Below are 25,555 nucleotides of genomic sequence, written 5' to 3'. Positions count from 1 at the left end.
TACTCTGAAAAGATCCATTGAGTATGTATTTGTAATGATGATGACAATAAGCATATGACAAGAAATATTTCTACATACCTCCAGCTAGAGCACCCAAAACCTTTTCAGTGGGTGAAAACTCTTGGGCAATAACATGTGTACACAGCGATGAAAAGGAGTTTGTTATAGGAAGCACAACTCTGCCCTGTAAGCTTTCAATTTTCTGCTGAAGAGACTTTTCCAAATCTGAAGATATTGCAGAGAACAAAAATCGACGCTGACACTGGTCCAGCTGGAAACTCAACCTTGCTGCCATCTTTGTCTTGCACTCCTGAAACACAACAAAAAACTCAGAACAAGTCTGTACCATTAATTAAAAAAAAAATATATATATATATATATATATATATATATATATATATATATATATATATATATATATATATATATATATATATATATATATATATATATATATTTCATATGGCCTTAACTAAAATAAATATATAAAAATTTTAAACAATAAAGAACTGAAAAGTCTTATGATCTAAACCAAATTGCATGAAACATTTTACCTACATGTATATCAAAACTGGCAGAAGTTCCCTCTCGCTCCACTACCAAGCCAGTGTCACCTGCAGGTGAGAGAGAGTTTCACTGTGGGGGCAGGGGTGAGATGGGGATTTGTGACGGCACCATAGTATATATATATATATATATATATATATATATATATATATATATATATATATATATATATATATATATATATATATATATATATATATATATATATATATATATATATATATATATATATATATATCAGATGTCTGCAACTGCTTCTGCAGTTCTGATAAATTAAACATCCACATCCACAGTTCTGATAAATTAAACATCTGCATCCACATTTGTGATGAAATAAACATCTACATCTGCACCACACAAAGAGGATGTAGTGGATATACTTTATACATTAGAGTAAAGAGTACAGAGCTTGCAAAGTTGGAGAAAATTAATTAATGCATACATAGTTAATTACCTACTAAACTTACACCTTTTATTAATTTCCTTTCAAATTTACACAACCTAATGTGTGACGAATTTTGAAGGGAGGGAGAGAATCTTATCATGTATGTTTTGTGTAAATATGTAAAAGTATGTATGCATGTACTGTATAATAGTACTGTATGTACTATATGTAATATTGCATAAGTAATTAAGTATGAAAGGAAGCAGCCTGGCTAGCAAGGAGAGAGAGAGAGAGAGAGAGAGAGAGAGAGAGAGAGAGAGAGAGAGAGAGAGAGAGAGAGAGAGAGAGAGAGAGAGAGAGAGAGAGAGAGAGAGAGAGAGAGAGAGAGAAATGGTATGCATTTCCTTAAATAACACACACACACACACACACACACACACACACACACACACACACACACACACACACACACACACACACACACACACACACACACACACACACACACACCCCTGGTAGCGCAGTGGTTAGTGTACCCGATTCCCACTTGGGAGGGCCCAGGTTTGAATCCCGGGTCAGGTCAGAAGTTATTGGACGGACTCCTTTACAGTGTAGCCCCTGTTCACCTAGCAGTGATAAGGAACCTGGTATAAGTTGGAAGTTGTGATCTGCTACTAGGCAGGAGAAACAAACTCTGAAAATAAAAATGCACACGGGGTGGCCTGACCATCCTGGGCATAGTCTACTAGGTTGACTGGTGCCATTTGGCAGCCACAGTATCGAATTGTAAGATACTTCCTTAGGGTTATATGTATAGATGTTAGTATACAAGTATGTAACATGTGGATTTTCAGCTGTAAGGTTGCAAGATTAATAAACCGAATATTATTATTTTACACACACACACACACACACACACACACACACACACACACACACACACACACAAAATGTTGTGACAGTATCTCCACTCCTGTGGTAACACTGCAATAGAAATGCAGGTAAATTTTTACAATAGGACCAAACTGCATTTTGAGTACAAAACTATGATACTCATTATTATTTTATCTTATGGATGATTTTGAGAATAAAATATATCAGGAATACTTCATTTTGGCTCTTTTCCCCTCATCCCCCTACAATCTTCGGGACTTGTTGGAAAGCGGGGTTTGTGGGCAGGAACATAAAAATTGTCATTTTAGGGTACTTGAATGGAGATAATAATTTAAAAGAAGGCAATCCTAACCTGACCTGATCTGACCTATCCTAATTTAAGCTGACCTAATCTAACCTACCCTGACCTAACCTAACCTATCCTAATGTAACTAACCTAACCAACATGGATCACCGAACAAAAATTCCCTATATCACATAAACTATCAATTTACAATGAAAACTATAATAAAATTTCTCAGTATCCATAAAGGTGATCAAAAAACAATACTCCTAAATGTGTTGAGCGTTATGGTCCTCACCTTAAAAAAAAAAATACCGAAATGCACAACTGGCAAATCATACCAGCAGATTGCTTTCCCAGTCACCCCCATGACCCCAATTCCCTACGAGTGCCGGAAACAGGACTGTATGCGAGGGAGCTCAAACTGATGATATTTATGCCACAGGACCCGTCACACCAAGATCACACCAAGGTTTGCAAGCAGCACCAAGGTCACACCAAGTTTGCAGCAGACACACCAAACTGCCTAGCCAACAATCCCGAGCACCGGCAGAGCCTAATACCCACGTAAAAGATTTCTGTGAAAATCTGAATAAGACAGTATCAGGACGGAGGTGCTTAGTTCACCTGCTGGGGTCTTTGTTGTGCTGCAGTGGCGGCGTGTTTGTGGTGCCTCACTCCTCCTGTAGCACTACTCCCGTCACCCCATGTCGCTGCAGAAGGCCACTCTCCTCAGCGGAAATGCAGACAGGAGATAATATGCAGGAGACTTGTCAAAGAGTGCCCGCGAAACCTGACCATCACAACAACCACCACGGGAACGTTTCCTGATGGGAACCTCGAGGTGCGTGGCGGCGGGAATTCAATTTCATTGCTACGTTAGGAACTTCTATTCGTGGGAATACACGATAACAAATACCACATAAAATTTTATCGGGGTGTAACGAGATTTTCTGTTTATCTAATTACAACTAGAAGTGAACTATGTGTGTAAGAACATGATAGATACAGAATAAAGGCTCTCTCACCTGCCCACCTCTCCCTGAATATCGTGTATTTAATTTTTTTATGAAAATGCATTGTCATATATTTGTTATATATGCCGAGGATATGCTGTAAGGCCATACTTTGTCCTCCTTTTGTTATTTCCTAAGTGTTGCTGTTAGGGATTGGTGAAGCTTTTCTGAAGTTATTCGTGTCTATTTCATTTCTTGGTTACTCTGATTCGGAGCCCTTACAAGTCCATCTGCATCGCCTGTGATTTTCTAGGCTCTTTTGTACTTTTACTACAATCTTTAATAGTTTTGTAGCCTAGAAAGAGCAAAATTAATTCTTGAGAGAATCTCTCTCTCTCTCTCTCTCTCTCTCTCTCTCTCTCTCTCTCTCTCTCTCTCTCTCTCTCTCTCTCTCTCTCTAGTATGACTGACTAGTCGAATACTTAATTTTCTAATACTACTGGAAGTATAGAAGACAATAAGAACTTAAGAAAATAGAAGCTGCAAGAAGCCACCAGGTCTACATAAATATGAAACCTACTTAGCTGTTTTACCTGTAATCCTCATCCTTTTGTCTAATCTTCTGTTAAAGTTCCCGAATATCATATGTATTGTAGGAAGGGTATTTGAAATTACACGACTGGTTTTGTTGACAATGACTATTAGTTTGCTCACCTTTAGCCAATGATTTACTTGGAGTTTTGAATCTAAGTTTGTGTGCAAAGCCTTTATATCCTTATCTGATAGCAATATATTGGTGTCATCTGCACATAACAAAGTAAAGTTTGGAACTTACACGTGCATGTCATCAATATGTATTATGAAGTGTGTGTGTGTGTGTGTGTGTGTGTGTGTGTGTGTGTGTGTGTGTGTGTGTGTGTCAACGCCTCAGTTTAGATCCACTTTCAGAACAAAAAAATCCCTCTTCTTTTTTCCATAGATAACCTTCAGTCACCCACGGACCGCTCCCTTCCAGTATGTCAGTCTCGATTTGAGTGACATAACCAGCCTGCCATATTCACTGCTTGCTTGTCATACATGATTGAGAGATGGCCCACAAAAGGTACTTGAGCGCTCCATCATCTGAATCTCATGCACTTTATATATATATATATATATATATATATATATATATATATATATATATATATATATATATATATATATATATATATATATATATATATATATATATATATATATATATATATATATATATATATATATATATATATATATATATATATATATATATATATATACAGAGTCACTCTCATACTAAATTCATCTGTGCTGTATACCTCTCACCTAACTCCTCTGACTATAAGAAATTCTTTGACTATTTAACTTCCAAAGTGGAGCACATTCTGACCCTCTTCCCTTTTGCAGAGATCTCCATTCTTGGAGACTTCAATGTTCACTACCAGCTTTGGCTTTCCTCTCCCTTCACTGACCATCCTGGTGAACTAGCCTACAACTTTGCTATCCTCCATGACCTAGAGCAATTGGTGCAACACCCTACTCGTATTCCTGACCGTCTTGGAGATACGCCCAACATTCTTGACCTTTTCCTGACCTCTAATCCTTCTGCTTATGCTGTCACCCTTTCTTCTCCATTGGGCTCCTCCGATCACAATCTCATATCTTTATCTTGTCCTATCACTCCAATCCCTTCTCAGGATCCCCCTAAGCGAAGGTGCCTCTGGCGTTTTGCCTCTGCTAGTTGGGGGGACCTGAGGAGGTATTTTGCTGATTTTCATTGGAATGACTACTGCTTCCGTGTCAGAGACCCGTCTTTGTGTGTTGAGCGCATAACAGAGGTGATAGTGTCTGGCTTGGAGGCATACATTCCTCACTCTTTTTCTCGTCCTAAACCTTCTAAACCTTGGTTTAACACAGCTTGTTCTCGTGCTATACATGATAGAGAGGTGGCCCACAAAAGGTACTTAAGCCTTCCATCACCAGAATCTCATGCACTTTATATTTCTGCCCGGAACCATGCCGAGTCTGTTCTCCAACTAGCCAAAAACTCCTTCATTAACAGAAAATGTCAAAACCTTTCAAGATCTAACTCCCCTCGTGATTTCTGGCATCTAGCCAAAAATATCTCCAATAACTTTGCTTCTTCTTCTTTCCCTCCTCTTTTTCAACCAGATGGCACCACTGCTATCACATCTATTTCTAAAGCTGAACTCTTTGCTCAAACCTTTGCTAAAAACTCTACCTTGGACGATTCTGGGCTTGTTCCTCCCTCTCCTCCACCCTCTGACTACTTCATGCCACGTATTAAAATTCTTCGCAATTATGTTTTCCATGCCCTCGCTGGCCTAAACCCTCGGAAGGCTTATGGATCTGATGGGGTCCCTCCTATTGTTCTCCGAAACTGTGCCTCCTAGCTTGCACCTTGCCTAGTCAAACTCTTTCAGCTCTGTCTGTCAACATCTACCTTTCCTTCTTGCTGGAAGTTTGCCTACATTCAACCTGTTCCTAAAAAGGATGACCGTTCTAATCCCTCAAACTACCGTCCTATTGCTTTAATTTCCTGCCTATCTAAAGTTTTTGAATCTATCCTCAACAGAAAGATTCTTAAACATGTATCACTTCACAACCTTCTATCTGATCGCCAGTATGTGTTCCGTCAAGGCTGCTCTACTGGTGATCTTCTGGCTTTCCTTACTGAGTCTTGGTCATCCTCTTTTAGAGATTTTGGTGAAACTTTTGCTGTTGCCTTGGACATATCAAAAGCTTTTGATAGAGTCTGGCACAAAGCTTTGATTTCCAAACTACCCTCCTACGGTTTCTATCCTTCTCTCTGTAACTTCATCTCAAGTTTCCTTTCTGACCGTTCTATTGCTGCTGTGGTAGACGGTCACTGTTCTTCTCCTAAATCTATTAACAGTGTTGTTCCTCAGGGTTCTGTCCTGTCACCCACTCTCTTCTTATTATTCATTAATGATCTTCTAAACCAAACTTCTTGTCCTATCCACTCCTACGCTGATGATACCACCCTGCACTTTTCCACGTCTTTTCATAGACGTCCAACCCTTCAGGAGGTAAACATATCACGCAGGGAAGCCACAGAACGCCTGACTTCTGATCTTTCTAAAATTTCTGATTGGGGCAGAGCAAACTTGGTATTGTTCAATGCCTCAAAAACTCAATTCCTCCATCTATCAACTCGACACAACCTTCCAGACAACTATCCCCTCTTCTTCAATGACACTCAACTGTCCCCCTCTTCTACACTGAACATCCTCGGTCTGTCCTTTACTTATAATCTGAACTGGAAACTTCACATCTCATCTCAAGCTAAAACAGCTTCTATGAAGTTAGGTGTTCTGAGACGTCTCCGCCAGTTTTTCTCACCCCCCCAGCTGCTAACTCTGTACAAGGGCCTTATCCGTCCATGTATGGAGTATGCTTCACATGTCTGGGGGGGTTCCACTCATACTGCTCTTCTAGACAGGGTGGAATCAAAAGCTTTTCGTCTCATCAACTCCTCTCCTCTAACTGACTGTCTTCAGCCTCTCTCTCACCGCCGCAATGTTGCATATCTAGCTGTCTTCTACCGCTATTTTCATGCTAACTGCTCTTCTGAGCTTGTTAACTGCATGCCTCCCCTCCTTCCGCGGCCTCGCTGCACAAGACTTTCTTCTTTCTCTCACCCCTATTCTGTCCACCTCTCTAACGCAAGAGTTAACCAGTATTCTCAATCATTCATCCCTTTCTCTGGTAAACTCTGGAACTCCCTGCCTGCTTCTGTATTTCCATCTTCCTATGACTTGAATTCCTTCAAGAGGGAGGTTTCAAGACACTTATCGATCAATTTTTGACCACTGCTTTGACCCTTTTATGGGACTGGCATTTCAGTGGGCATTTTTTTTATTAGATTTTTGTTGCCCTTGGCCAGTGTCCTTTCTACATAATATATATATATATATATATATATATATATATATATATATATATATATATATATATATATATATATATATATATATATATATATATATATAAGTCCATGAGATTCAGATGATGAAATCATGCCAAATCTGTTCTCCAACTAGCCAAAAACTCCTTAATAAATAAAAAGTGTCAAAATCTTTCAAGATGTAACTCACCTCGTGAGTTCTGGCACCTAGCCAAAAACATCTCTAATAACTTTTCTTATTCATTTTTTCTTACTTTATATCAATCTGATGGCACCACTGCCATCTCATCTTCTAAAGCTGAAGTCCTCACTCAAACCTTTGCTAAAACCTCCAACTTGGATGATTCAGGGCTTGTTCCTCCTCCTCCACCCTCTGACTACTTCATGCTACCCAATAAGGGGAGAAAGGATTCATCCCTGCCAAGGAAAAGTTACTTCAACTTCACTTCCTTATCGTGAAATTTGCCTCGTTATGGCGACGTCGGCATCGTTATAATTTATTTATTTACTTATTTATTTACTAATTTATCTATCTATTCACTTGATTTAAAAAAAAATAATAAAATTTATCTTTTATTCATTCATTTTGCATCACCCTGCAGCTCACAGACTCATCTGTCCTTGTTGTTCCTACACCTTCTCTGTCTGTGTGTCAGCCTCTCATATTCCTTTTGGTTTACACGTAAGCAAAGAGTGTAACGTGAAAATGAAGCCGTAAAAAAAAAAAAAGTATGATATTACGTTATCCTCTGCGTGTGTGTGTGTGTGTGTGTGTGTGTGTCAGTCTGCAGATCATATTGTGAAACACTTGTGGCCGCACCTCGATTACTTTCAGAAGACTAGAAAGTTTAGCTGGTGACACGGTTTTTAACGGTATTTTTATGGTTCTAGTGATAGATTAACAAGATTTCTACATTATTAACAGGAGAAACACTCTTGAGAACCCGCTGATCATTTCTGCGGCGTTTGACAATAATCATGGTGAGAGAGCTGAGTGTTTCTGACTACGGGCCTGTCTAGAGGGAAGGGAAAACTTCTCATGCACTAGATCTAGACTGCAGTGATTCACAAACTGTGTGCCGCGACTATCACCAAAGTGCGCTGCCTAACTCTTGTAGATACGTAGGTGCGTCTCCTTTTAACAGGCATGCATTACATTGACTGCAGGCTTGGTGCGCCTTCACAGTCCAAGATGTGTCTTTACTGTACCACTACGTTAGAGAATCACTTTACCCTAGCTTTCATTTATACCTAGAAAAAAAAAATACAACAGACATTTCGATTAAACTATGTGCAGCATATGTTGTTCATAGTCTCACAGGAAAGTCAGTTGTGAGATTTAAAAAAAAAAAAGAAAAAAAATAGGAAGCCAAATGTTGTCCTTATCAATCCTTTCCTCATGCAGCTTTAAATCGTCTCATTTCTTGGGACATACCAAAATGTGTAAAATACCGAAACATATATTTATTTTCACGTTCTTTGCATTCCCTCTCCTCCTTTGGTTACGCATCACATGTTAAAGCGATCTCCATTAGTGGCGTGACGAAGGGAAGTGGTGGGTTCACTCCCTCGGGTTGGTACTGCACGGACGCCTCCGGAAGTTTGCATTCTCTCGGATCCACCGGTTGGCCACTGGAACGGAGGTGCTTTGCTTTTGTCTTCGTTGACTGACTGACTGAATGACTCATTAACTGTGACTTATTGACTGACTGGCTGATTGACTGACTGATTGGTTGATTGACTCATTTGACATTAATTAACTGATTGACTGATTGACTGACTGACTCGCTGACTGATTGACTGACTCATTGAGTGACTGACTTATTCTGGCGCCCTAACAAACGACCTAACATTACGTTCTTTTTTTCCTGAATTGTACAATTCATAATGCCTCAGAAAGTTATATGAACTTCAAAAATTAAGCCTCACCCCATTTTTGTCCTAGTAGCACCGGACAGCCGCCGTGCAGTGCCTTTGAGTTGAAACGCCCATTCTTCTTAAGATTGTACCATAGGACCGCGGCGCCCTTCTCCGGGGTCACAGCAATGTTGGCCTCGGGAAACGCAGTTCTTCCACCCGCGATGACGTCACTCAGCTGCGGCCATAGTAACGTTAGCTCTTTGTTGTGCATTCCCCTTGTCTTGCGAGTTTAGTGTGCAGTTTCAAAGGAGCATTGCTAGGAAAAGGTATGAATGTTGCAGGGATTGAACATTTTCGAGAACATCATTGTCGTGGAAAGGTGTGAATGATGGAGTCGTTAAAGATTTCTTAAGACACTACTGACAGCGAAACGTGAGGATGATAGAGTAACTGAACCTTAACAGCAAAAGGTGTGAATGATGGAATTGTTAAAAAATGTCTAGTGCTTGTTATCTAATTTTGGCATTTTGAAATCTTTTGAGGATATTTGAATGATGTCACAAGTCAAGCAGTCAAGTGTAAACCTGACGTTGATTTTGCTTTTAATACAAACTGAAGTTGTTTTGGATTTCACCCCTTTTCATCAACTCCGAAGATATCTATTTGATATTGTTTGCTCATGACTCATTACGAAATGACACTACTCGGTGAGACATTGACTTAGGGAAATGTACACTCACGTAAAACATCCAAGTTGCTATGCGGTCTCCAGCCTCGCGCTCGCTAAGATATACAGGAACTCGGGACCACTATGAGAGAGAGAGAGAGAGAGAGAGAGAGAGAGAGAGAGAGAGAGAGAGTTTATTACAAGATTGATTCATATGTTTATCTTTTCTATCTTAACACTTCATCTTCTCTATTGTTTTTCTTTTCCCTTTTTTGGAATTGGAGTAAGGTCCTTCTTAGCTACCACTGATGCTTTCGTTACTTATTCTAAATTGCCAATTTCCTAACGTGAATACCAAGAAACATGCACTTCATGGGAGCGCTTCTCGGAAATAATTCCCGTGATTAAGATTCGGTGTCTAATCTTGACAAGTTTCAACAGAATTTAATGGGAAGCATTTGGGTTTTCTAACGAAGTATTAATGATACTACTGATAAGTTAACAGAAATTCTGTATCATAAATGAGAAAAATACCCATTATTTCTGTGGTATTTGAAGATAGTTCTTGAGAGCACAAGGCTTTTCAAAATACGTGTACAGTCAATGCTTCTTCATTCATAAGTTTACAGTGTGCATCAGTTATTTTCTTCTTTGCACGGTGATAATATGCATACAGGGGAGGAGGAGAAAAGGGAAAGGAGCACGTTACCTCATCTTCAGGATGAGATTTGTACAAAACGTCGTTATGAGCGTTGTACAGTCCTCCGATCCCGTAGTTTAAAACCTGAAAATAATGTTACAAGATAAGTTGAAGTTACATAACTAGTAACTACCACTGAGATGACTTCATAATTATATTATTAAATTCACAGGTGGTCATGCCAGTAATAGCACAAAAAAACTTTTAGGTGTGAAGATTTTCTGCCAGGCTCCTGCCAGCGGTCAAGAAGAGAAGAAAGAAAGCAGCAGAATCGATAGATTCCTACGCCCAAGAATGCAAGCAACGTACGTAGTTAGGTAAATGATCACGGGGACGGATTGTTGTTTAATTAGAGTCGTTTTTCTTCCCAAAGTATACTAATCAAAACTGGTTCTTCAGAGTTTAAACACACACACACACACACACACACACACACACACACCTGCAGTTCCTCCGCTGATCGGGTGCTCAGTTGCTCCTCATGGGCCTCAAGCTGCGTGACGTCGGCGATCCTGTGTGCCAGTCTCGTCAGCACCGCGTGAGAGGAGTTTTGGAGCCATGCAGTGTGGGACACTCGCTGCTCCGTCACGTTGTGGTTTGTGGGGCTGAGCGTGACTGACCGTTGCAACTGTTGTGGAGGAACGCGGGATTACCCATATTATTATTATTATTATTATTATTATTATTATTATTATTATTATTATTATTATTATTATCATGTTGTTGTTGTTGTTGTTGTTCTACAATATCAACAGGACAAACAGTCTTAGAACCTGGCGTTATGATGAGAGAACAAAGCGCTTCAGAATACGCCGCTTATTTTCCATGATGTAGCTTACCGTCTTCATGGCGAGGTCCTTCACGACGGCGATCTCTGCGTCAGATATCACGTCGTGGAACAGGTACATCTCGGGGTTGATGTGGAGCTGCTCGTAGCGCACAGGCTGCAGCGTCAGGTACGGCGAGTTGCGGTTGTCCACGTAACACTGAAGCCCCGACTGGTCCTTGTCCTCCTGTATGCATACAGCTGGGAGTCACTGTTTTAACTCTCTCTCTCTCTCTCTCTCTCTCTCTCTCTCTCTCTCTCTCTCTCTCTCTCTCTCTCTCTCTGTATACATAATTTATATTTTACTGTGAGTGTACAATTAGTCCGTCTTTCTGTCTGTCTGTGTGTCAGTCTGTATTTTACTGTAAAAGTCAAGAACCGCCACATTTGCCCTTTGGGATGATACTGGCACTGGCTGAAGCGAGATGGTCTATAAATAAAACCTCGCTGAAAACAGCGATACTTCAAACATTTTGTCTCTGTTAAAAGTTCCATTTGCACCTTATATATGTAGAGGATCTCATCTTGCTACTCCTGTCCATTTAACGTGGCTCTCACCCGATAGTGGACGCCGCGGCACAGCTGGGAGAAAGGCGTGTCCCAGGGCAGCTGGTTCTTCGTCTCCCGGAGAGGGTTGGGGAAAAAGTTAAGGTTGCCGGCGTTGAATTTCAAGTCGTGCTGGAAGAAAAGACGACGCTGAGTCCATTATACAGTGGTCTGCTACCCACACACACACACACACACACACACACACACACACACACACACACACACACACACACACACACATACACAAAATGATATTTCAGAATTAATGCAGGACGCTCAAGTAGTACCGCATGTATTTTTTAAAAGTTCATTAGTTTATGAAAACCCGATGTGTGCCTTGCCGGTGTAGTGAATGGCAACGTTGCTCTATGGTAACTTCTGCTGCGGGAACTTTCAGTCTGCTTCACAGAGACCATAATTATGATCTGAAAACGTTACCAGCCCACGTGCTTCCCACTCACCTCTGCCTCCACAGTTTCCTTACGGGCTTTGATCTCCGCCTGCAGTCGTGGATCAATGTAGGCCGAGGCTTGGCAATAGTCGTACCATATATAAGCCTCGCTGTATTTCCCGTGGGCGTGAGTCACGTCCGCCACTAGGATGCAATCATCCACCGTCAGTCCTGAAAAACAAACCCATGCATTTTCACTATTCGTCAGAAGCTTCCCTGATCATTTTAGAATCTACCGCTACGCTTCTGTTACTCCTTCGTCAACTTTCTAATGGGCGAGTAGGAAATATTAGTGTAAAGACTTACTTGGGGTGCAATGAGCGTCCTCTATCCTGCCCGTCATGAAGTTGCCGACGGGGATGCGGTAATAGTTCTGGAGGCGGGACAGGGCCAAAGCAGCTCCTCGAAGGTCGTGCATAGAGGGCATGGGAATGTTGCTGGCCGTGGTCATCACCCACATGACCTGCTCCTTCAGTCCTACACGACAACAAGGAGAACGATGAAGGCACAATGTTTGACAAACTGTTCTATGCATGCAAATTAGAGGTTTGACTCTGTAAGTGGGAACTAGGAAACTATAGCCACTCCCGCCTCTCCCCCCTCCCAATTTTTTTCCTATATATTAATTATTTCTCCTGTTATTAATTTGATTTGTTTGCCATGTTGAAATTCATAGCTAGAGGCGCATGGACAAAATATAACAAGATTTGGAAAAAATAGTCTCATTTGTGAATGAAAAAAGAAAAAAAAAAACATGTCAACGCGGAGGGAAATGAGAAAGGAACACCGCCTCTGCGCCACGCAGCCCATCAGCTGACTGCAGCATGGCCACCGCGAGCTCTTTGTCGCTTATGTCAACTGTAATGGGATCCACTTTGCCTGCTACAATAAGTAACATCTCTGCTTTGTGGGACATCACATGACTCAATATGTTGGCAGTAAAGTTTTCTGCGGTAGAGATGTCACGTGAGACAACTGAGACACTGAGTAAACCAAACGAGGTGTATTTGAGGCTCCCCAGCTGCTGGACTGCACCCTTTAGTGGTTTGGGGCAGGTTAAGTTTATTCGTATGCACAGTTATGAGAACTTATGAAGTACAGCAGGTACCGTAGGACACCAAAGAAACGTCTTTTAGGCCAAAAAGGATGACTCGTCCTGCCGAGGGGAGACTGTCACTGCAGCTAGAGGAGCCTGATAACAAGGAGAAAAATTTTCCCTTGCCACGCTCATCCCAGTGAGGGTCACTTTTACTTTTACTATTCTTTTCTCGTGTTTTTCCCATACTTTGTAACCCATCCTCCCCTTTCCCTGTATTTTCATGTACTTTCTGAAAGTGTAAACCCACTCCCAACTAATGAACCTGTATTCATGCATGCCCTCTTGTCCCATAAAAATAATCTCCCGAAGTTACACCCATGATGCAAGTAGTACGAGTATATGTAGCAATGCTGACGTCCTTAGATTTCAAGGGTACATCACTATAGATACCCTAATGCACAATATGAACGTACTGCTCCTGTTCATAAATTCAAACGAGGAATCTTTGCAAATCTTGGCACCTTGTAATTGGTGATCCGGGAACCGTGGTCTCGAACATTTCAGTGTCTTATCTCGACTACTCTTACCAAGCTTCATTGTAAAATAGTGGAGTTCTCAAAGGTGTTTTCTTGAATTAATGATAGTCCAAGAAAGAATCTGCATCAACAAGGAAAAAAACAGCAATGACAACCCTACTAATCATCTCTGAAGAGGTCCAAGGGACTGCCACGTGTAGGCCTGGCGGCTTCTTGCTGCTTCCCTTATTCTCTTACGTTCTCATGTTTTCTACAGCCTTTGATAATAATCCTAACGGAAACCCAAAGCGTTTCGCAAGTGCTGATTCTTTAGGGGCAATAATGACCCGCAGCTGAAACCAATGGGAACAGAAACTTCTTATCTCGGATCTCCATCACCGCCATCTGCACACCGCCAAGCTGCTGACCTGGGGAGAGGCACGCGCGGCAGGCCCTGGTGCAGTGCTCTATCATGTAGTCGTGGTAGTGAAGGCAGTTGCCCGCCAGAGCCCACCCCTCGCACCCAGTGTCTCGGTCTTGGCAGCTCCCTTCCTCTGTGGGTCAAGGAGAGGTGAAGGAAGGATTGTATTATTATTGTTATTATTATTATTATTATTATTATTAGTAGTAGTAGTAGTAGTAGTAGTAGTAGTTGTAGCAGTAGTAGTAGTAGTAGTAGTAGTAGTAGTTGTTGTAGCAGTAGTAGTGGTGGTAGTAGTAGTAGTAGAAGTAGTAGTAGTAGTAGTAGTAGTTGTAGCAGTAGTAGTGGTGGTAGTAGTAGTAGTGGTAGTAGTAGTAGTAGTAGTAGTAGTAGTAGTAGTAGTAGTAGTTGTAGCAGTAGTAGTGGTGGTAGTAGTAGAAGTAGTAGTAGTAGTAGTTGTAGCAGTAGTGGTAGTAGTAGTAGTTGTAGCAGTAGTGGTAGTAGTAGTAGTTGTAGCAGTAGTGGTAGTAGTAGTTGTAGTAGTAGTAGTAGTTGTAGTAGTAGTAGCAGTAGTAGTAGTAGTAGTAGTAGTAGTAGTAGTAGTAGTAGCAGTAGTGGTAGTAGTAGTAGTAGTAGTAGTAGTAGTTTCATGGATGCACCAGCAGCAGCACCGATAGAGATGCATTTATTAACTTATCTATCTTTTCTCCATTTATTTATTTATTTATTTATTTATTTTTTATAATAGTCTTGAACTGGGAAAGCAGTGTAAAACACAGTGATACTATAAAGTCGTTGAGTTGTCAACGATGACAGTCAAACTACGCTCGATCTTCTATCATTTCATTCTCGAAAATCTTGTAATTTGCTCGTTTCAGGCCTACAATAACAACTGAAATAACAACTACAACTACAACTACTGACCGAGCTTGGTGTAGACGACAAGCATGGGGGCGATGCGAGGCCAGAAGAGCACCAGTCTTTTTAGCGCCAGAAACACGTGAATGGGATGGCCACGAATCTCCCGCCCGAGATCGCGGTCCGCCTGCACACCCACGTACGACTCCAGATATCTAAGGAAGGTACGAATTTCTGTCACTCAGTTTTTACACTTGAGTTTATTTGGCTTCCATATGGTATCGTAACAACATGAGGGTCAGGTACGCGCGACTCACCTGGTGGCGGCGGGCAGGTGTTCAGGGAAGTCGAGTAACAGCTCGCCGACACCCTCGTCAAAATCAAACAAGGATTCCATTTGAGCAAGAGAGGAATAAAACTGCCCAGTCTCCATCGCGTCCGCACCCATGTAACCCCAGGAGCATGCCCACGTCAGGACAACCCACGCTGAGGGCAAGATTATGAATTAGTAAGTGTGAATCAAGAAGTACACTCGCTCGAGATACCGATAGTTAGAAAAAGACGGGATACTCACCCAGCGTGACACTCATGGCGCGCTGTGTTATTTGCAAGGCTTACAGAACCCCTGGCGTGTGTCGAACGTGAACGTCTGCAGAGACAATGCAAGTCTGGCAACGCCTGTGGTGATAATGAGAAACACCCGTGTGAATATGCAGTTCCCATGGCCTCATTGTGGGAAAATCTTATCATATTGTGTCAGTTTTAACTTTGTAATTGGAGCATTAAATAATCGTCTATAAAAAAATAATAATAATCGAGGAAATAGTTAATCTGTTAGGATATTATAGTATTTTGCAGCTTGTGTAAATAATACGAAGCACCAAACGATACTTGCTGTTCAAAAGACTTATAATGACATGCTCGTGACACCTGCTTCAGTGACCGGTTGACATCTGCAAGCATTCTCTTGAGATAAAAAGAAATAAAATCACAAGTGTTATGAAGTACTTTACATCACATGCTACGTGGACTTGGATGGCTTTCAGTAATTTCTCTAAAATGTTTCATGAAGATCCCATTGCCATTTGCATTTCAATAAGTTTATTGAGTGTGTATGTGTGTGTGTGTGTGTTTGATAAGATAATACGAATGAGTGGGAATAACACTTTGTGTGTGGTATATCATAAGTTATGGTTTCCATTCTAGTCTCCTCGAAGATGATAGTGTAGTTAAGATGAAGTTTTGAATGAATAATGGAATGTTATGGTCGTAACGATTAAGATGAAAAGAAAAATGAAATTTTTTTACCTGTTGTCACTGCTGGGAACCACAAGGAGACAGGGTCCCAGCTACCACTACGGCTTTTATCACTGTCACTGTTGATGATGATAGTCTTTTGGTACTGTTACTGATGATGACGATGTTGATGTATGCTCTTTGGTGCTGTTACTGATGATGATGATGTTGATGTATGCGCAGGTGTTGCTTCACTCGTACAGGTGTGTACCTGGTCCTCAGAGCGGCTTGTCGCCCCTCACAGCCACGCACACAGGGACAAAAGGATTGGAAATATGTAGGTACCCAACTCGAGACTTCATAGCGGGGCGAAGATTGAGAGTTTAATGCTCCGGTAACGATGACCAAGGGATTAATTCCTCAATGAGTGCGAAGCGTGATGCTTTATACTTGACACCTCGTTAGCGAGATATTGCTCCATGTAGATTGTGATGTTAAGTTTTCATGATGACACCACATACGTGTTATTCATACCAGACGTCTGCTGTGATATTCTTAATTCATTGACACTGGAACATCACGAAGGATTCACCAATTACTAGTTTAAAAACGCAGGATCTTAACGTAAGATTTTAATACATATTAAAATTTTAATGTCTGGTGTCGCAGTGCTTCATACCCGAAGAACTGTGTACACAGCACAACTCTACTGTGCGTATGCACGTGCTGGCTACATATACTGGTTGCGTCACCTCAGGTGTAAAGTCACCGGCAAGGTTCACTTACAATATAAGTACACGAGAAAGAATCCGAACGCGTTCACATCCTGCCAGGCGCACATCAGGTGAACCTCTGCCGCATTCATTGTGTGTGTGTGTGTGTGTGTGTGTATTGGGAAGCCGCACCACCTTTTCTCTTCTGACACCTGTGTACACGAGGCAGGTGTAAAGGACAGGAAAGTATAGTGTTATCGAGACGGATTCTCAACCGACCACACAAAGGCGGAACCTCAACACCTTTGCGCGAAACTACTAGAGCTTCGAGTTCGTACAGTCCTGTGTAGTTTTCCAAGTACCTTGTGCTTATCCTCAAATTTTAATTTCATATCATGAGATGTGATCAGTTAAGCTGGTGGCTGCCGCCTCATTCGCTCATACGCTCGTCATGCGTCTGCAGGCAGATTTTCGTTGTTTTCAGCCTAGATAATTATATATATATATATATATATATATATATATATATATATATATATATATATATATATATATATATATATATATATATATATATATATATATATATATATATATAGCTTGATAATTATGACATGCATGTTCTAACTAATCGAGGCTCTTTTCCCCCAGCTGCTTTCTATCAAACTTAACAGCATCATTATCTATACACGTGTACCACAATTAATTATCTCAACAAAACAGTAATTACTGTCTCTATAGGCAGAGTGTGACACTTCCTTTGCTCTCACATGCACTGCAGACAGCTGGCAAGGATTGACATGTTTCTGGTCAGCACTTACTCACCAACACCTTTACGGTTCGCCAAATGCTGAGGAACTGCAATACTAAACACACAGGCAACACTTGCATTAAGTGCACGCTGCACGGCGACTTGCACCACTTTGATTGTCTTCTCGAATGTTGATCTCAGATACACGTTCCTGCTTCTGCCATTCTATATACAGCCTCATCAAAAACTTGCAAACATAAATAACAATTTATCTTCTTCACCTCACTGCCACGGTCTTCTAAGCTGCGCTGCTTATGCTCGGCAGCCTTGCCCCGCTGGTCGATATTTTGTGGGCACCCATCGCAGGCTATGCATATTTTAAACATTTATAGAAATATAAAAAAATAATAATAATAATGAAATAAATGAATAAATAAATTGAAAAAATTTTCCAGGTATTATCTTGTAGGCAAATAAGAGAATTATAAGTCAATACGTCCAGAAATCTTAGATGCTTTTTTGGAACAGTGTCTTGTTTATTTCATTATTTTATTTTACTGTTTATTTGTTTATTAATTTATTCATCTTTTTTTAGCGCTTGCCCTGTCCTCTGAAATTCTCATTTTTTGTCCAGTGGCTGACTTTGTGATATCATAAGAATTTGAGAGACAGATTTACTCATTCATTTATTTATCTATTCATTTTGTTAAGTCATGACTTTAAAAATATAATAATAGTAATAAGTAACATAATAATAGTAATAAAGAGTAATATAAGAAACAAAGAAAGCAAAGAATGAATATATAGGCGAGTAGGTTGAAAGAGATTAATATGAAAAAGATAATATATCCATTAAATGTGCAGTACATACATATACGAAGAAGCTACAAAAAGCAGAGTAGAGAAGAGGAAATAACGCATACTGATGAACTAAGAAGAACCAAGGCTACAGTTGATAAGATACTAAGAATAAAAGGAAATAAAAATAGAAACCAGACCCCCCTAACAGTGAGAGGATTGATTGGTAAATCGAATGGCTTATCTGGGTGGCGGGCCTAGAGTGTGAAGGGAACCAAAGGCCAGGTTGTCTCCGCCTGATCCAAGTCTCAAGATACAAACTCGGATCCCTTTTGCTTTGAGCCGATACTGATAAACAAGATGTAACCGTGAGACTCTAATATGTAAGGTAGCATGATACATTACAGCATCTGATACATTAATCGTGCGATGTACGAGGCAAATGAATGGGTTTCGTCATATTAAAAGAAGGGATGCACAGAATGTCGGTAAAGGAGCGGAACATATGGACGTGGATGGAAGAAGAAGAAGAAGAGGCGGGCCAAGAAAGAGATGGAAGGAATGCACAGAACATGATTTGATAGATATAAAGAGAGAGAGGGTTGCGTGGAGAAGAGGCAGAAAACAGCCTTATGGAAAAGACTAGTGAGGGACAGCGACCACACATGGACATAAGAGCGGCTGCAGAAGATGTTCAGTTGCTTTATGTGAATAGGTAGATATCTCAGCTCATTTTTTATTTTATTTATTTTTTTCTTATTTTTATCATGTATTTTATGTGTGTGTTCCTATCATTACTACAAGCTCAACAATATATAGGGGCACTACACAGATGTTTTCTGCTAGAGGTGGCCGGCGGCGTTCAAGCTTCTCCACACTTGTTCGATCACGAATGCAAATACAGCTATGTGGTGGCACTGGAAAGCTAAATGGGTGATGAAAGATCACATGCCCAAACTGACGTAATAAGGGAGAGGCAAGGAGCGGAGAACAGGGAACTGAAATTGTGTTGAAAAATAACGGACATATTCTGAAACAAAAACGTCTTTCATAATAAAAACAAAACATCACAAAGGCAAATTCTCGCTGTGTCGTAAGAGTCACAAATCTATGAGCAACCACAGTACTCAGGAAAACAGTAATGTGGTCAGAGAGAGAGAGAGAGAGAGAGAGAGAGAGAGAGAGAGAGAGAGAGAAATTATGCAATTGCAGAGGTCATACATTGAGCATATCTTAGATTTAAAATACAAACATTTGAGTCTCGTCAGCTATAATTGCATTAATTAAAAATACATTTGTTCACATTTTACATCCGATCACAACCGTCATTTCCCAAATATTCTTATACGAATTCATATGGTGTTATTCACAAAAATTAATAATCATCCCTTCTAGCATTTAAACATTTTTTTTCTTTCTCCTACCAAACCTTAATATCAAATGTACATTTTTACGAGTAACACACAGGAATTCCCAACGTTCATTTTGATAAAAGTTAAAATAGCACAAATCCATCCTGTTTACAAGTATATCATAAGATATATTTGTTATGTCTTCACATGCTAGGCATCCTCCCAGGCCCCTCTGGACACCCATACAGCACCACACTACATGTGACATTGGGGAATATTGAAAATGTGCTGGATTTTTCTTCTGCAAACTTTTCTAATAAAAATTATATTTATAAAGATTATATTTCAACTGGAAACTGTATCTCCATGAATGTTGTATTAAATAAATATTGATTAAAGGAAGAGATTATTAGTGTGCTTAGGAGGAAACGACCGGAGGTCAGGAGTCAGAGGTGTGTATTGAGGGCACACCAAAGGTGGAGACACCATGTGGATGTGGCAGTGAAAGGCCACATTCTTAGTTTTTGTTGCAATAATCCTCATTAACACAACTGAGTTTTTCGGGATCAAACAAATAATTGTTGTAGGGGCAAGCTACTGCTGGAGCGTAGGTGTCGCCAAACTCCAAGCAGTCATAGTACTCAGGGAAACATACGCTTGGGCACTTGGCGAATCGTCCTTTTTCCAGGCAGGTAAAGTTTTCAATGCAGCCATTGGCACCGATCACATTGCGACACATCGTGCGGCAGGGCGCTTCGGTCGAACACTGTCGTGAAATGGCATCGAAGTGTTCTCCTTTGTCGCAGGTCCCAGAATAAACCGGCACTCCCTCGTTGAGACACACGTAGTATCTGCGGCAGTCCGTAGGATCCGCCACCAGTCTGCCTTCATCGCCGGGGAAACAGTAGCCGTGGCAGTGACAACAAAGAATCTCATCTGTCTGACACTTTTTTCCGTCAAAAAATGGTTTCTCAGGGGGACAGGTCTTTGGAAGGCCGAAGTTACCCTCAGCGTCACATATATAGTATGTTCCACAGTCATAGACTGAAGCAATCAGTGTATCACCTGGCTGGCAAGTGTAATGGCACTCTCCTGGCTCAGAGGCGCAGAGGGGCCTGCATCCCTCTCCGTCCAAGTCAGGCTGGCACATATGAGTCTGTGGGTTAAACTCTTGTCCATTCGGACATTCGAAGGGACTGTCCGTAAGCAGCTGATCATCTTTACAGTAGTAGAAGCGGTGGCAGTTGATGGGGTCATGGACCATGGTGATGCCAGTGCAGCCCTCGCAGCTTACTAGACACGCGTTTTGGTTGGTACAGGTCTGCGTGGAGGAGGCAGGAACCTAGAGAAGAAAGGGATTATAATGAGAATGACAGCACACACACACACACACACACACACACACACACACACACACACACACACACACACACACACACACACACACACACACACACACACACTTACAATGGCCAGCACCAACAGGAGGAACGATCGTGGATCCATGGCAGTGGGTGTGAGCAACGTGTTGCGTGAATGAAGCCGTACACGGTGAGTGAGTGCGATTAGCGGTGCCACAGACAGATAAACAGGCACTATACTCGTATACCCAAGGTTCACCCCTTCTACAAGGAGGAGTAGCATCAGGAACCTTTGACACATTTTCCCACAACTTGTATTTCGCAATCATGTACAACTTCCTGGGACTTACTTTTCTCACAGTAAAATGCGTCTCTTGTTTGAGTCTTATCTCTCATCTACCTCACTGCGTACTCAGGCACTGAAGATATTGTAAATGAAAGTGATAAGTGGAATCAGAAGTACCCAGTGGGTGATGTTTGAACTTTTCAAGAACCGTAAAGCAAACATTCCTAGTAACACAAACACAGATGCCTTCATATCACACAAGCAATCATATTTATCTGTTAAAAAATAGAAGAAAAGGAGAAAAATCGGAAGACGGGGCTATGACAAAGTCATGCTCAGCGGAGCCACACGTGGCAGGTAATTCTTTATCAGTTCCGGTTTTGTGTAAAAAAGAATAAGCTGCCAAAATAGATGCCAGTACTGCTAACACTGTAGTGCTGCAGCTCCTATTGAAATGTGGCCTTAGCTAGCGTAATGATATTTCCTCATTTGATGTTGCCGCCATTTGGATCTGTCAGTTTATCGGTAAAAGGGATTTCCATTATTACTTTTTACAAAATACTGACCGGCGCCTTGCTGTCGTGGGGAACAGCGATACCACGTTGGCTCATCCGCTGCTTATGAAAAATAGGTTATGGGAAAATGTGTGTAATACTCCTGATGTTACTTTTCCCAAGCAATCAACGATTCATTTCCTGTACATGTGATGACGCAGTATTCAGTCGCAGCGTGTCTGTGGTAATTGCTCTTGTAGATAAGCCAGTGTCAACCAACGTGCCCTGATGCCTTTGTAGTTCTCGGTTATTGTTATTATGAATTAGTATTTTATTGCTCTTTCATCCTTCTTTGTTATTGAAAAGGATAATGCTGAAAACCAAGCAGGAAAGATGGTGGAAACCAGAATATATGAATTATGTACAATACCACATCATAATTCAATAAAACATCATTATTTTTTTTGTTTTTGGTGGATGTCAGGTCTGGATATTTGAGAGATTACCATAGTTGTGACCGGTTTCCAGACCCAATCCCAACTCAGCTGGTCACAGTTGGCACTAACACCCCCTGGGCGAGCTGTCTGCCCTGTACATCCTGCTCCTCAACTACATCCCATATGTTTATATATATGGATACAAATATCAACCAATGTCACTACATGCCTCATTAATTTGTCACTGCAACATCGGTGGCAGTGTCAGGATAAAACTGTTTTCGAAGGGATTGCTGATTAAAACAATGGTATAGTGAAGAAGGTTCTTGACTGCAACCATATGTGTTACAAATTCTGTCCTACCCCCTTATGGAACGACTTGTGTGTCCTGTTAACCATGTTCTTCAGCTGTAGTTCATTGAATCTATGTCCTATAGCCTCCTCACAAGTTCCACATATGTGATCACTGACACTACATCCTCCAGTTTCTCCACAGTCTCTGTGTACATTCATAGTCTCAGGAGCTGTTTTCTTCATAAGATTTAAATTGTATTCTTGAAGCTGAGTTTTATAGCTTCACCATATGCTTCTTTGTTGCTTCCTTTGGCTGTGTGCACAACAGGATGCTAGAACAAGGCTAGTGTCAGCCTGGCGGTGTAATGAAAACACCACTTGCTAGTAGATTCAACTAATGAAAATTACACAGATGGACACCGATAGAGTGAGCCCACAGGTGTACAGGAAGGTTTAGGCCAACAGAGATTGAAGGCAAGGAATTGTATCAGTGATGAGTGTGTGTGGCCCAGACGAGCGACGAAAAAACACCCCCGTAGGTGGCAGAGCATAGACACAGTTCAAATACAGGCACTGCAGAAGGGAATAATGACCACCAAAAAACACTAAACAAGAAGGGCGGTTTGGCAGGATGGCAACACAGGTGACGAACAAGGTACCAGGTGATATACCTGAGCAGTGGGATGGTAAACGTGTCGATAATGGCTCCCCCAAGGTAAAACAGCTTCTCTTTTTTCATTCATTATCACTTCAGATGATTCACTGGTACTGAATACCGCACCGCCGTATGTACTACTATTTTTTTGCTTGGGGTTAATCAAACTAGTATTTAAAAAACATTTATTTATTTTTTTTTCTGTTTCCATTATGGATCATGGCCAGGATGATGTCCCCCTCCCATGTAGGACTTTGGTTTTGGCATTTGGGAACAAATTATTACCCTGGGTGGATGCTCTTCCTAATCTCTAACCATAGGCAGGATTTAACCCCATGCACCAGAGGACCCACCAGTTATTGTTAGCGTGTGGTGCCACTGTATCACGTCTCCCAAAAGTAAAAAAAAAAAAAAATTTGAAATAAAATAAATAAATAAATAAATAAATAAATAAAAATAAATAAATAAATGAATATAATAATAATAATAGTAATAATAATAATAATAATAATAATAATAATAATAATAATAATAATAATAATAATCATGATAATAATAATAATGATAATAATAATAATAATAATAATAATAATAATAATAATAATAATAATAATAATAATAATAAAATAAAAAAATAATGCATTTTAGTGAAACAACAAGGAATAAAAAGGAGAGGAGACAGCACATATGTCCATACTCGGTAAGAGACTAGCAACCACTGGGATAATAGATGCTAGCAACTAGGAAGCCCAGGGAATGCTGGCCTGGCTTATATAAGAGTCCAGTGATTTCTCACTTTCCTTCGTCTGATTGTCCACCACTGCCTCCCACTGCCCTTGTAATCATCAAAAATAAACAACCAACTGTGTAATTAGTCACATCTTATTACATTGTTCATTCTCTATAACACTGGTGGCAGCGGTGGGATGGATCCTCTCTGGAGATTTACTGATGAAAATATTAATTTGAGTGTCAAGAGATCAAGCAGAAACGTAGTACATAGCCTTTATGTAGGAGACTTTCTCACAATGCCACGTGCTTCCTATGTACGCTCTCCAACTGCAGCTACCAAAGTTATACTCTTCAGCTTATGTCATTGCGGTTACTGAAGCCTTGTTTCACACTTCTCGCCGCTCATTACAATAACCACATAGTGTATTGACTCAATCCAGAATGTATCCACTTGCACAGCCTCAAACAAGGGTACACACTCAGTCCAATGAAATACTGAGAAACTGATGTGGAAACTCAAATAAATCCTACCTTCATGAGAAAGGCAATGCGTCAGAGGTAGAACTTGGGATTCGAGTATGAAAGTCCAGTACATTACCGAACAAACAATGACGTGCAATCTTTACTCAATCAGGGATGTGATGCTTCTAGATTTAGGTTATTATTTGATTTTCTTACTCCTCTTAAATCAGTTCCTTAGGATTTCACAAGTGTCCTCTTTATTTTCAAGAGATTTGACTTTATTTTCTTTATTTCCTCTAAATAAACGGGTATCGTAAGTGGTTCATGTGACTCCAAGATGCCTATAGCCCAGAGGACATAACAGCGCTGCCTGCAGCTGTATTGTCTGAAACCAGGGCATATTCGATTATATAGCCTTAAATTAGAGTACAATCAGAACACACCCAGTGCACTGACATAATGAGCAACTGATCTCGAAGCTTAAGTAAATCTGAGCTTCAGGAGATACCATGCTGGGGACAGAATATGGGACCCAAGCTTGAATGCCCAGCACATTACCGACCGAGCAATAAGATGTATCCCATGCTCAAGTGATGATGTAGAAGTTCTGTGTTTGGATCATTACAATAGAACCTATGAAGCTTGCTCTGGTCCCCACATTAGATCAGACTCTCCGACACTCTCCAAGGTTGGTGTCAGATGAACATAACGTTTCTTTATCGCCTTCTGTAGGTCTACACGTTTTCTTCACCATGTTCTACAGCGCCTTGCGGCATTTCCACTGATTATACAATATGGGTGTTTATTGTGATGAACTATTGATTACTGTGTGTGTTGCATCAGTTCACCTTATCATGAATGTGTATTCTGTATTACCCCATCATTAAATTCTATGTGCTTTTGTCTGCGTGGTTAGATCTATTTGTGGCTTGCATAAGACCTTTGATATCTTTGGGCCTACCATCGTTGATCACTCACTCAGCACCACAGCACTCAAGGGACTTTGCTAATATCTTATTTTGCTGTCGTCGCTAACCTGACGT

The 25,555-nt window shown here is 40.7% G+C and overlaps 4 protein-coding genes across 10 annotated transcripts in view; 1 reads left to right on the top strand and 3 right to left on the bottom strand.

Annotated features, from left to right (window-relative positions):
* The window catches only part of LOC135103831 (SMC5-SMC6 complex localization factor protein 1-like), a 16,608-nt gene extending 13,664 nt beyond the window's left edge, over positions 1 to 2,944 (bottom strand). For 2 of the 4 annotated variants that reach the window (XM_064010638.1, XM_064010641.1), the window contains exons 1-3: positions 2,757 to 2,895; positions 559 to 614; positions 79 to 310 (exon numbers count right to left, since the gene is read on the bottom strand). In XM_064010638.1, the coding sequence (XP_063866708.1) occupies positions 79 to 295 (217 nt within the window). In that variant the 5' untranslated portion in view covers positions 296 to 310; positions 559 to 614; positions 2,757 to 2,895. Of the gene's footprint in view, positions 1 to 78; positions 311 to 558; positions 615 to 2,756 lie in introns of all 4 variants that reach the window. The other 2 variants (XM_064010640.1, XM_064010639.1) reach the window with 2 other exon arrangements.
* The window catches only part of LOC135103834 (GS homeobox 1-like), a 133,660-nt gene extending 118,577 nt beyond the window's left edge, over positions 1 to 15,083 (top strand). The window contains exon 4 of the transcript XR_010270211.1: positions 14,962 to 15,083. The gene's annotated coding sequence lies outside the window, so the exon portion shown is untranslated. The remainder of the gene's footprint in view (positions 1 to 14,961) is intronic.
* LOC135103833 (prolyl 4-hydroxylase subunit alpha-1-like) lies at positions 8,505 to 17,033 on the bottom strand. Of its 4 annotated transcripts, none has more exons than XM_064010644.1 (15): positions 16,250 to 17,026; positions 15,837 to 15,907; positions 15,516 to 15,619; positions 15,259 to 15,427; positions 15,008 to 15,156; positions 14,091 to 14,216; positions 12,415 to 12,585; positions 12,119 to 12,279; positions 11,667 to 11,786; positions 11,122 to 11,295; positions 10,725 to 10,910; positions 10,292 to 10,366; positions 9,656 to 9,724; positions 8,985 to 9,150; positions 8,505 to 8,687 (listed from the first exon to the last, which is right to left on the bottom strand). In XM_064010644.1, exons 3-15 carry the CDS (start codon positions 15,529 to 15,531, stop codon positions 8,617 to 8,619), a joined length of 1,653 nt encoding a protein of 550 aa, XP_063866714.1. In that variant the 5' UTR covers positions 15,532 to 15,619; positions 15,837 to 15,907; positions 16,250 to 17,026; the 3' UTR covers positions 8,505 to 8,616. The 4 variants fall into 4 exon arrangements, with proteins under 4 accessions (XP_063866714.1, XP_063866716.1, XP_063866713.1 ...); XM_064010646.1 differs by having other exon boundaries at positions 15,837 to 15,894; XM_064010643.1 differs by lacking the exon at positions 15,837 to 15,907 and having other exon boundaries at positions 16,250 to 17,033.
* A 2,135-nt stretch (positions 17,034 to 19,168) lies between these two features.
* On the bottom strand, positions 19,169 to 21,414 carry LOC135103832 (uncharacterized). Its single transcript, XM_064010642.1, has 2 exons — positions 21,259 to 21,414; positions 19,169 to 21,133 (listed from the first exon to the last, which is right to left on the bottom strand). Exons 1-2 carry the CDS (start codon positions 21,295 to 21,297, stop codon positions 20,309 to 20,311), a joined length of 864 nt encoding a protein of 287 aa, XP_063866712.1. The 5' UTR covers positions 21,298 to 21,414; the 3' UTR covers positions 19,169 to 20,308.
* Positions 21,415 to 25,555: the final 4,141 nt, after the last annotated feature.

This window comes from Scylla paramamosain, chromosome 9 (genome assembly GCF_035594125.1).
Source record: "Scylla paramamosain isolate STU-SP2022 chromosome 9, ASM3559412v1, whole genome shotgun sequence".
NCBI lineage: Eukaryota > Metazoa > Arthropoda > Malacostraca > Decapoda > Portunidae > Scylla > Scylla paramamosain.
This window is presented reverse-complemented; position numbering and strand designations above follow the sequence as displayed.

Bases quoted from the DNA above. Each gene is read 5' to 3' on its own strand.
- LOC135103833 (XM_064010643.1), bottom strand. The intron at 10,911-11,121 runs GTAAGCTACATC...CCTCCACAACAG, and splicing joins AGGACCTCGCCATGAAGACG to TTGCAACGGTCAGTCACGCT. The intron at 8,688-8,984 runs GTGAGGCTTAAT...CCTCCGTTCCAG, and splicing joins GCTACTAGGACAAAAATGGG to TGGCCAACCGGTGGATCCGA.
- LOC135103832 (XM_064010642.1), bottom strand. From the start codon at position 21,297: ATGGATCCACGATCGTTCCTCCTGTTGGTGCTGGCCATT. The intron at 21,134-21,258 runs GTAAGTGTGTGT...TTTCTTCTCTAG, and splicing joins TCCTGTTGGTGCTGGCCATT to GTTCCTGCCTCCTCCACGCA.